The 12,505-nt window shown below is 44.1% G+C and overlaps 1 protein-coding gene across 1 annotated transcript in view; it reads right to left on the bottom strand.

Moving 5' to 3' along the window:
- Positions 1 to 10,328, bottom strand: part of baz2a (bromodomain adjacent to zinc finger domain, 2A) — a 62,131-nt gene extending 51,803 nt beyond the window's left edge. Inside the window, exons 1-2 of the mRNA XM_028798702.2 lie at positions 9,987 to 10,328; positions 6,146 to 6,277 (exon numbers count right to left, since the gene is read on the bottom strand). Coding sequence (XP_028654535.1) covers positions 6,146 to 6,275 — 130 coding nt within the window. The 5' untranslated portion in view covers positions 6,276 to 6,277; positions 9,987 to 10,328. The remainder of the gene's footprint in view (positions 1 to 6,145; positions 6,278 to 9,986) is intronic.
- Positions 10,329 to 12,505: the final 2,177 nt, after the last annotated feature.

Below are 12,505 nucleotides of genomic sequence, written 5' to 3'. Positions count from 1 at the left end.
CAAGGTCAGTTCAGCCCTGGCCTGCAAGGCGCCAGAAAGGGTGGTGAAGACAACTCCGAATATCTCCGGCTTACAGCTCGTCTCTGCCTTAGTAAAGCAAACAGTATAATTAAAGATCCCAGCTGTCCTCCAGCCATTTTTCAGACCATGATGAGATCCACTGACGGCTTTGACCCTCGGGTTATGAAGCTAATCAAAAACCAACAGCAAAGATGAAAAACAAACTTTCTAAATTTTGATTGACCTCCAAACTGCGCACTTGAATATTTTCTCTTCCACGCTCCCATTGGACACACACCTTTAACACACGTCAAATCTTTACATAAGGGCTAAGGGTTACCAATGATGGCGCGTCTGCTCGTCGTACTTGTTCTGAGGACACCAATACTTGACACTTGCTCCAGACTCCTCTACATTTCAAGGTTCACTGGGTGCAGAAGACACTGAATTCAGAAGCTGTAAGTTGCTGAACAGACAAGTGAACAGCACAAACACGGCAGGGTGCTGCTGTCCTACGTCTACATACGTGTTACAAGTCCAGACAACAGCATGGTATTGTTCACGCTACGCACTGGAAACTTCACGGCTCTGCTGCTTGCGTAAAGGGAAGCAGATGTACACTTTAAACAGATTGTGATTTTCATGGGAATTGTTACATATGCATAATAGAGCTAACTATTTTACATTACAGCGAATAATTAACCAGAGTAAAAAATATCCATTCATTATCCAGCCTGCTATATCCTAACTACAGGGTCACGGAGGTCTGCTGGAGCCAATCCCAGCCAACACAGGGCGCAAGGCAGGAAGCCAGCCCACCACAGGGCACACACACATCAAGCACACACTAGGGCACAATTTAGGACCACCAATGCACCTAACCTGCATGTCTTTGGACTGTGGGAGAAAACCGGAGCACCGGCAGGAAACCCACGCAGACACTAGAACTCATTATGACAAAGTGAAGACATACATCTTCAGGAAGGTCAGTCAGTCAGTCATTGGCCAACCCGCTATATCCTAACTACAGGGTCACGGGGGTCTGCTGGAGCAAATCCCAGCCAGCACAGGGCGCAAGGCAGGAACAAATTCCGAGCAGGGTGCCAGCCCACCACAGGGCACACACACACACTAGGCACAATTTAGAATTGCCAATGCACCTAACCTGCATGTCTTTGGACTGTGGGAGGAAACCCACCCAGACACAGTGAGAACATGCAAACTCCACGCGGGGTCTCCTAACTGTGAGGCAGCAGCAGCTCTACCCACTGCGCCACCGTGCTGCCCGAGTAAAAAAAAAAAATAAAAACGTAAATAAAATTACGTTTCATGTTGCGTTCGAGGTATTCATTGCGTTATACGTTTTCGTTCCGTTTGGCTTTGAAATTAACACACAAATACTTTTTAAACTTCAGTAAAAACTATTTTTTTGTCAATATCACTTTACATTTTGATTTCGTGTTTGGACTTCCATCATGATAACGCAACGTATAACTGCCTGTGACTGAATTTCGTTTCTTTTTCTCTAATAAAAAAACCAACTTTTTCGAATGTTTGTCCCTGTGATTTGTTAATTGTCCTATCAAAAGCTATTCTCACAGGAAACCGTAAACGTTTTAATACGACTGACATATCGAGATCTCCTTTGGTGTCTCGTGTTAGATGTACTCCATTACCTTTCTTGTCACCTGTTCAAATTTGACATGTAGAATTGTTCAAACAATTTTCAATACAACTAATCTTGTCTTATTGCATAGCCCATCACAGACATAAATTACATAACAGGAGTGCCGCAGGGGACTGTACTTTCTCCGGTCCTGTTCAGCCTATATACATCGGACTTCCAATACAACTCGGAGTCCTGCCATGTGCAAAAGTTCACTGATGACACTGCTATCATGGGCTGCATCAGGAGTGGGCAGGAGGAGGAGTATAGGAACCTCATCAAGGACTTTGTTAAATGGTGCGACTCAAACCACCTACACCTGAACACTAGCAAAACCAAGGAGCTGGTGCTGGATTTAAGGAGGACCAGGCCCCTCATGGACCCTGTGATCATCAGAGGTGACTGTGTGCAGATGGTGCAGACCTATAAATACCTGGGAGTGCAGCTGGATGATAAACTGGACTGGACTGCCAATACTGATGATCTGTGCAAGAGAGGACAGAGCCGACTATACTTCACTAGAAGGCTGGCGTCCTTCAACATCTGCAATAAGATGCCGCAGATGTTCTATCAGACGGTTGTGGCGAGCGCCCTCTTCTACGCGGTGGTGTGCTGGGGAGGCAGCATTAAGAGGAAAGACGCCTCACGCCTGGACAAACTGGTGAGGAAGGCAGGCTCTATTGTAGGCACGGAGCTGGACAGTTTGACATCTGTGGCAGAGCGACGGGCACTGAGCAGACTCCTGTCAATCATGGAGAATCCACTGCATCCACTGAACAGGATCATCTCCAGACAGAGAAGCAGCTTCAGTGACAGACTGCTGTCACCGTCCTGCTCCACTGACAGACTGAGGAGATCGTTCCTCCCCCACACTATGAGACTCTTCGATTCCACCCGGGGGGGTAAACGTTAACATTATATAAAGTTATTGTCTGTCTGTATACCTGCATTGTTATCAATCTTTAATTTAATATTGTTTATTGTATCAGTATGCTGCTGCTGGAGAATGTGAATTTCCCCTTGGGATTAATAAAGTATCTATCTATCTATCTAATAACATAACATCCTTCTTTCTACAGTAATTCGTGCCGTGTAAGACCCAACGGTGTTAACGGTTGTAGATATTCTTCATGATCTTGTAAGTTGATGTTTTCATCTTCCGCACCATCACCACCAACTGTTTCAGCAGAGTCTATTGATACGCATTTAACCAATTTGCCGTGGACAATTTTCATATTAAACTCGTCTGACTTCATCGTTTCTCGATGCTAGGATTCCCCGTGTACTCATTTCTTCTGTTGATAACCCTTCGGGATGAAATTCTTCAATAAGATTTGGACATCATTTATTGGGAACTTAAAGTAAGAAAAATGTAAAAATGTGTAAGAGCTTGGAGCGGGTGCCACATGTGCTATTGTTCTGTTGGCAGTTTGCTGCTCCGTAGGGTGCACTGCAGGGAAAGTGGACACTGTAAATACACCGTTAAGGGGGACATCATAACACGGTCAGGACGGTTGGTACTGAAGACTTAAAAACCGGAAAAGAAGGGGAGAAAGTGAGACATCTTGAGTTGGTGCAAAAGGGAAGCGACAAGGTAGTGCCAAGAAAAATACCTGCTGGATAAAGTTTTTTTTTTTTTGCTCACTCAGTGACTTAAGGGAGACGCGTCTCTGAAGACAGACTCTTTTTTCCTTTGGTTTCGCAGACGATTCTTTGCACCAGTAGGATTGAACTTTTTTGTTATCGGCTCAACGGCGGGCATATTCCGGTAGGCTTTCTCTTTGCCGTAAACAGTAAAGACAGTTAACATATATGGACAAACTGGTTTCTCCTAATCGTAAACATCTCGCTCCTAAACCGGGAAAGGTGGTTTTGATTGCTATGTACTTGTTTGTTTGGTTTTTTTTTGTCTATACAGTGCATCTGTAAAGTATTCCCAGCGCATCACTTTTTCCACATTTTGTTATGTTACAGCCTTATTCCAAAATGAATTCAATTCATTTTTTTCCTCAGAATTCTACACACAACACCCCATAATGACAACGTGAAAAAAGTTTACTTGAGGTTTTTGCAAATTTATAAAAAATAAAAAAACTTAGAAATCCCATGTCCATAAGTATTCACAGCCTTTGCCATGAAGCTCAGAATTGAGCTCAGGTCCATCCTGTTTCCCCTGATCATCCTTGAGATGTTTCTGCAGCTTTATTGGAGTCCACCTGTGGTAAATTCAGTTGACTGGACCTGATTTGGAAAGGCACACACCTGTCTATAGAAGGTCCCAGTTCATGTCAGAGCACAAACCAAGCATGAAGTCAAAGGAATTGTCTGTAGACCTCCGAGACAGGATTGTCTCGAGGCACAAATCTGGGGAAGGTTAAGAAAAATTTCTGCTGCTTTGAAGGCCCCAATGAGCACAGTGGCCTCCATCATCCGTAAGTGGAAGAAGTTCGAAACCACCAGGACTCTTCCTAGAGCTGGCCGGTCATCTAAACTGAGCGATCGGGGGAGAAGGGCTTTAGTCAGGGAGGTGACCAAGAACCCGATGGTCACTCTGTCAGAGCTCCAGAGGTCCTCTGTGGAGAGAGGAGAACCTTCCAGAAGGACAACCAACCCTGCAGCAATCCACCAATCAGGCCTGTATGGTAGAGTGGCCAGACGGAAGCCACTCCTTAGTAAAAGGCACATGGCAGCCCGCCTGAAGTTTGCCAAAAGGCACCTGAAGGACTCTCAGACCATGAGAAACAAAATTCTCTGGGCTGATGAGACAAAGATTGAACTCTTTGGTGTGAATGCCAGGCGTCACGTTTGGAGGAAACCAGGCACCGCTCATCACCAGGCCAACACCATCCCTACAGTGAAGCATGGTGGTGACAGCATCATGTTGTGGGGAACTGGGAGACTAGTCAGGATAAAGGGAAAGATGACTGCAGCAATGTACAGAGACATCCTGGATGAAAACCTGCTCCAGAGCGCTCTTGACCTCAGACTGGGGCGACGGTTCATCTTTCAGCAGGACAACGACCCTAAGCACACAGCCAAGATATCAAAGGAGTGGCTTCAGGACAACTCTGTGAATGTCCTTGAGTGGCCCAGCCAGAGCCCAGACTTGAATGCGATTGAACATCTCTGGAGAGATCTTAAAATGGCTGTGCACCGAAGCTTCCCATCCAACCTGATGGAGCTTGAGAGGTGCTGCAAAGAGGAATGGGCGAAACTGGCCAAGGATAGGTGTGCCAAGCTTGTGGCATCATATTCAAAAAGACTTGAGGCTGGAATTGCTGCCAAAGGGGCATCGACAAAGTATTGAGCAAAGGCTGTGAATACTTATGGACATAGGATTTCTCAGTTTTTTTATTTCTAATAAATTTGCAAGAACCTCAAGTAAACTTTTTTCACGTTGTCATTATGGGGTGTTGTGTGTAGAATTCTGAGGAAAAAAATGAATTTAATCCATTTTGGAATAAGGCTGTGACATAACAAAATGTGGAAAAAGTGATGAAGCGCTGGGAATACTTTCTGGATGCACTGTATGTAAAACATTTTTGCCTCTTCTTTATTTTGTGACTAGACAAAGAGTCCGTTTCGACAACGTAAGATGAAACGGGCACGAGTGAAATAGTAATAAGTATAAGCACCACAAACCTGATATCGGTGCATTGAATGAATGCGTAATTAGGCCTGGAGCTGTGGTCAAAATCGCCTTTCAGGCCTCTAGAGCTTTAATCGAAGTCGCCTTTCTCTTTGAATTTTCACGGCCGTAAATCCGCTGCCTGCCGTGATGTCGGTCTCGTAAGGTTTTTCGGGCAGCTGTGCAGAAGGCGACTGCGCATTCGGCTTCGGACAGACGTGAGTGAGTGAGTAGACTGGCGAACTATATATAAGATATGGCTTGTAGTTTAATGCTGAGCTGGGACATGTGGTGAGGGGTCAAATAAAAGGACGAGCATTGGTCACATTGCCCCGATATATTTTCGATATTTAACTGCTTTGCTCCAGCAGTTTTCTAATTGTGCGACAACCCGGGGGTTAGTTGTTCTCCCGGGGCAGCGCTACAAGCTTAGAGAGCATGAACTGCGATGTCAAAAGCATTCACAATGGTGAGAGGTGAGAGGACCGCGGGCGAGGGCTGCGAACTGGAAATGGTGGAGAGGAGGAAAAATCTCTTGGCAAAAGTCACGTCTTGTCTCAAGATTTTCTTTTATAATAGAGAGATATGCACATTATAACTGTGTAGGTTGGCGCCTGAATGTACATTTTAGGAGGATATCCCAGAATACAGTTTACAGTTGACCTCTTCAGTTCACAGGTACAGTGAATCCCTGCTGTTACTTCTATAAAATTAATGAGCACTTCTGTCAGTACAAGTACCGTAAGTCCTACATGAAGGATGTCAAGTCCACAGCAGTCACATAACCCCGCCAGGGTGCAGTGCTAGTTGTCACCGAGTCCACACGAGCCCCTCATGTCAGCAATACTCACTTTTGCTCTGTTGTGTGAAGCCTGCTGCAGACCCGTTGGTGTAGAGCGTCTCTCCCATGGAGTGTTTCATCCCTGAGACAGCCAAAGTTGTGTTGTGTGAGGCAAAACTAAAATGGTTGCTGGCTTCCATCTCTGAGGGGAAAGCAGAAAAAGTCAAAGTGTTAGTAAAATTCACCCGAATTTGAAACCATCGCCTCGTCCACTTTAATGACGGCACAGGCTGCAAACTGACTGTTAGAGGTCTCCATGGACGAGGACACTTCGGATATGACGGAAAGAAACAAAGAGGAGGAAAAAACAAAACAAGTTTAACACAAGAAGGTGGAGATGCAAGCGGAGTGTCAGTGAAGTGAACTGATGCCACTCTGTTTGTACTCTGCCTGCCACAATGTCACTGTGAAAATATGAAGCACCACCACCATCCATTTTCTTAACCTGCTTATTCAGGGCCAGGGTATTGGGTGGCAGCTGGAGCCTATCCCAGCAACCATCGGGCACAAACACCTCCATCGGAGAGTGAACACACGACCACCGGGCCAATGTAGAAACAGCAATTCAAATAAGCTGCATGGCATTGGATCGCAGGAGTAAGCTGGAAACCCACATGGATGGAGGGGAATTATGCCAATCTACTCAGGGACGACCAAGTAACGTATAGACTCGCGTGTAAGTTGGGTCTTGAAACCCGGAAAAAAAAATCGATCATAAAAATCAGGACCCCGACCTATACGCCCGTTCAAAAAAATGCGACACTTTTGCATCTTCTCACCTCCTCCAATCTCACATCAGTTTCTCAGACACATTGAATTTTGAATCCAGCTTCATATTTTCTTCTGGTCGAACACTCCATCGTTGATAAGGGTGCATGAGGGGGCGAGATACAAAAAAAACACAAAACGTCGCTTCTGAATAGTGCGGGTATCACCGTGTGGTCACGTAGGCACAATACATAGAAAACAAAAGGCCGTGTGCCCCGTGGTGACTCTCTCAGGTGGGCGCTGGCATATCGTAATCTCTTGGACCAATAGCGGGAGTTATCCACATTCGACTTCTACGACCGACATTATAAAATAACAGAAATTAGACGGTAAAATCAAGGCCCGACTTATCCGTGGGAGAACTTAAACGCGAGTAGATACTGTCCATGAGATTCATGGGAGGAAAAACAAAAAAACTGGGGTGGAGTGGACAGCAACTGCTGGAAAACTTGACGGCTATGTGAGAAAGTATGGGCACCCCATGGAAACTTGGCTCTTTCAACACATTTGAACAGGTAAGCAGTAGATCTTGATATTAGTAAATTATAAAGTATCTATCTTCACACAAACAATGTCTGCAGATAAAGGTGATATATCTGAATAAAAATACAAAGACAATTTGCCTTGTCAGTCATTTCTTTAACAAAAATATCGATAAATGTAATGGACCACTGGGGAAAAATGGAAGTCCACCCTTGGCCTCAGAAGCGGGTATTGTGCCCTTGTAGGCATTTTGCACAACTGCCTGCCAGTCTCCAAGATCATCTCAAGTGGAAACTCTGACCACTCCTACCATCCCCGGACTTAAATCAGGGCTTTGACTAAGCCGGTCCATGTCCTCTTTTTGAACAATTCCTTGGTGGGTTTGCTAGCGTACTTTGGATCCTTATTGTGTTGTCATCTGTCCACAAGCTGAACCTGAAATAACCTCACATTCCCATCAAGCACATGCAGAATTCATTGCCGACTCATTGATTGCATGCCATCCAGGCCCTGAAGCAGCAAAGCAATCCCAACCCAGAATGTTTCCGCTTCACAGTAGTAGGAAGTTCTCCTGAAATGTCGCCCACAGCACTTAACACGTCTACTGTTACTTTGGCCAAACAACTCGACCTTTGATTCACTTTACTCCACAAAGCCTGGTCTCTGCCGAGATGTTCAATGGCATACAAGCCTTGCTCTAATGTTCTTTTTTGGACACGACGCCTCTCCAGGCAGATCTCACTGGCGCTTTCTGATTGCAGATGTTTGCACTTTGTCACCAACGTAGCTGCAGATCTTTTGGGGTTCTTGGGCTGAATGTGTTAGGCTGGCCAGGGCTGCATTCATTTCAAAATCTATAGGTAGGGAGACTTTTATTATCTCAAGAGGGAAATCTGCCACTTGTACCTGAAGGATTGATTTGTCACAATTCCCTCGCTAGACTCCTAGGAATCCACCATTTTCTGGGGACCTTTGAGAGCTCTTTTGATCTTAGCCTGATGACATCACACACACATAAATAGGAAACAGAACAACGGCAGACCATCGATATCTGCTGTTTAAATAACCATTGGCACCTCACCCAGAACACCCGAGTCTAGTTTGATGGATCTGAAGTGCTCATAAATGGAGGGGGTAGACTTTTACTTTTTCCTTGTGACAAATCTGCATTTTGTTCTTTTGTATGTGTCACTTGTTCAAGTACAAGGTATGACAATTTAATTTCCGGAAACTACCCATGTGTGCAGTCTTTACATATCTACACCTTCAAAGGCTGTGCATTTAGTTAGTTAGAAGACATTGCTGGAAACACGCCTGCTGGAACTCTTTCTGGAACACCCTTGACTTCCAATGTCACATTATATTGGATTTTAGAAATGTCTGAAAATTTTTCATCCCGTCATTTTTTGTTTTTGGGAAGAGCCAGAAATCACAAGGTGCTGACTCGGGCGAGTGATCCAGTTTGGTTTCTTAGCTGGGAAGTCACAAACACTCAGCACATCAATCAAGGCGTGGGACACTGTTGTGATGGATGGTCCACTTAGTTCAGGAGTTTTCTGTGACCCCTTTAGCACATCTAAATGACGTTGATGGTTGACTGTTTGTACCTGTGTGATGGACTATCACCTTGTCATCAAACACACATGTGATTTATTTTTTTCCCCCCACTCACGTGGGTGACACTACACAGCTGTTCCAGGAATTAAATTGTCACACCTTGGATGACACCTTTATCTGCTGGCACTGTTTGCCTGAAGATCTGCAGTTTGCCTGTACAAATATGTTGAAAAAGTCAACAGTTTCCATGGGAAGGTCTTCCTTTTTTCCACAGGACAAGGCTTCTTGGATCAGAGTATGTCAACTTTGCTGTAGCGCCTCCCGTGATGCCAGAACAAGGGGTCAGAAAAAAAAAATAAAACCAAAATGTAACCAAGCGGCGCATCAGTCAATGAAACGGAGTCCTAGATGGATGGCGCTCCTTCAAGACTCGCTACAAAGCAAACCCAAATGAGGTCCACCTCAAAAGTAACACGTTTAGGAGGCCAACAGAAAGTGAAATAAGCAACGTAAAGGAAGCAATCCGGGCATTTTTACAGGAAAGCTCCAAACTAGGCAGCAGCAGCAGCAGCAAGCACGGGTGACCAGGAGGTGACACAACAGCTAACGCCATCGGCCTGTCCTCCGCACCGTGACTAAACAGATCTGGTCCTCAGCACACGAGGCCTCTCATCCCCTGGCCAGCTTGCTGTGCCCAGGCCTCTGCTGCTGTGCCACTCCGACAGTTCTGCCCTGGCGCTGTCCCGTCGTGCCCGTCCCGTCTTCTCTGTCACTCACAGCCCCCGTCATTTCACGGGATCTCCTGCCAGAAGTCGTCCCGTCCCGAGGATGCACCTGCCTCCCCCCCGGCCACTCGGGCTCTCGCTTTCCGGGAACACCGGCCTGTCCAGCCGTCTCTCTCAGCCCCCGCTGTCGTCCACCGACAAACCAGCCGGCCAGCCTGCTGACCACCCCCTCTTTTCCTCCGATGCCCGCCCCGGCCTGCGTTTCTCTCTTTCGGTCGCCGTCTCTCTCTTTCCGTAATCCTCGGCCCGCACACTTACCTTCAGTTCGGGATCTCCCGAAGCAGCTCCGCTTTTGTCTGATGACTCACATTGTTTTGGCCCAGCCGGCCCCGTTGGGTGCCTCCCACAAGAGCGCAGGGCGATGCTGCTGCAGCCGCTCCCGATTCCCCGGGAAGCCGGCCTACTCGCTCCAAACGGATGACCGACGGGCCGGCCGGTGCAGCAGCAAGAACCAACCTCCCTCGGCTAACCTTTACGTCTCCACGCTACAAACATGGCCGGAGTGACGGAGCTCCGCTCCTGCCATTGAAATGACGAGCGGAGAGCGAGCCTGGCGACAGGAAGTGACTGGGACGTCCTCCCCGGGTCCTAAACTTCCAGCGGTTAGGGGAGCGCGGGAGGAGAGGTGGGAGGCGCGCGGCACCTACGCTACGCGCGGCGGTATCAGCCCGCCCATTGAACTGCGCACGCGCACTCACAACAACTCGCGCGGACACGCTGGAATCTCTTTTCCGGGTAGGTTCTGTTTTGTTATTTAGCAATACATAATAGAAGAGTGAGGGAGGGCAGCGATTATTAATTACGAGAAAATAAAATGCATAGAAGCGTCAGGCAGAGAATGAAATATGAAATGTAGAAATAAGAAAAAGAATATAGGAGAGGGAGAGAAAGAAAAAATAAACGAACGTTCAAGTTCATCAACAGAACTGAGCGGGCGACTGAATGGCAGGAAGAAACACAAAGAAATAAGACTTGACTTTCATAAATCTATGGAACCATGTCAAATGAGTTTACTTTACTTTACCTTTCTACATACAAGGCATGCAAAAAATACAAAATTTAGAGACGTTTACTGTATGTACACAAAAAGAGAAGTCCGCAAGAGGGGCGTATTTCAACCAAAATGAAGTTGGCCAATTTAAAAGTCGTATTATCGTTGGAATAAAACGATTTATACTTAGAACAGACAGACAGATAGATAGATAGATATGAAAGGCACTATAAGGTAGGTAGATAGATAGATAGATATGTGAAAGGCACTATATAATAGATAGATAGATGTGAAAGGCACTATATAATAAAGACAGATGTGAAAGGCACTATACATTAGATAGATAATGAAAGGCACTATATAATAGATTGATAGATGTGAAAGGCACTATATAATAAAGATAGATGTGAAAGGCACTATATATTAGATAGATAGATGTGAAAGGCACTATATAATAAAGATAGATGTGAAAGGCACTATATATTAGATAGATAGATGTGAAAGGCACTATATAATAGATAGATGTGAAAAGTACTGTATAATAGATAGATAGATATGAAAGGCACTATATAACAGATAGATAGATGTGAAAGGCACTATATAATAGATAGATGTGAAAGGCACTATATAATAGATGTGAAAGGCAGTATATATTAGATAGATAGACAGATGTGAAAGGCACTATATATTAGATAGATAGTGAAAGGCACTATATAATAGATAGATAGATGTAAAAGGCACTATATAATAAAGATAGATGTGAAAGGCACTATATATTAGATAGATAGATAGATAGATGTGAAAGGCACTATATAATAGATAGATGTGAAAAGTACTATATAATAGATAGATATGAAAGGCACTATATAACAGATAGATAGGTGTGAAAGGCACTATATATTAGATAGATGTGAAAGGCACTATATAATAGATGTGAAAGGCAGTATATATTAGATAGATAGACAGATGTGAAAGGCACTATATATTAGATAGATAGATGTGAAAGGCACTATATAATAGATAGACAGATGTGAAAGGCACTATATATTAGATGGATAGATGTGAAAGGCACTATATAATAAAGATAGATGTGAAAGGCACTATATATTAGATATAGATAGATAGATAGATAGATGTGAAAGGCACTATATAATAGATAGATAGATGTGAAAAGTACTATATAATAGATAGATATGAAAGGCACTATATAACAGATAGATAGATAGATGTGAAAGGCACTATATAATAGATAGATGTGAAAGGCACTATATAATAGATGTGAAAGGCAGTATATATTACATAGATAGACAGATGTGAAAGGCACTATATATTAGATAGATAGATAGATAGATAGATGTGAAAGGCACTATATATTAGATAGATAGATGTGAAAGGCACTATATAATAGATGTGAAAGGCAGTATATATTAGATAGATAGACAGATGTGAAAGGCACTATATATTAAATGGATAGATGTAAAAGGCACTATATAATATAGATGTGAAAGGCACTATATATTAGATAGATAGATGTGAAAGGCACTATATAATAGATGTGAAAGGCAGTATATATTAGATAGATAGACAGATGTGAAAGGCACTATATATTAGATAGATAGATAGTGAAAGGCACTACATAATAGATAGATAGTGAAAGGCACTATATAATAGATAGATAGATGTGAATGGCACTATATAAGATAGATAAGACATGAAAGACACTATATAACATAGATAAAACTTTATTTTGTGGAAGTTTGCCTTTTTACAGACACTCTTTAAATAA

Source organism: Erpetoichthys calabaricus, chromosome 3 (genome assembly GCF_900747795.2).
Source record: "Erpetoichthys calabaricus chromosome 3, fErpCal1.3, whole genome shotgun sequence".
In the NCBI taxonomy this organism is placed as follows: Eukaryota; Metazoa; Chordata; class Cladistia; order Polypteriformes; family Polypteridae; genus Erpetoichthys; species Erpetoichthys calabaricus.
Note: the sequence above shows the minus strand (reverse complement) of the source record. Positions and strands in the feature narration are given on the sequence as shown.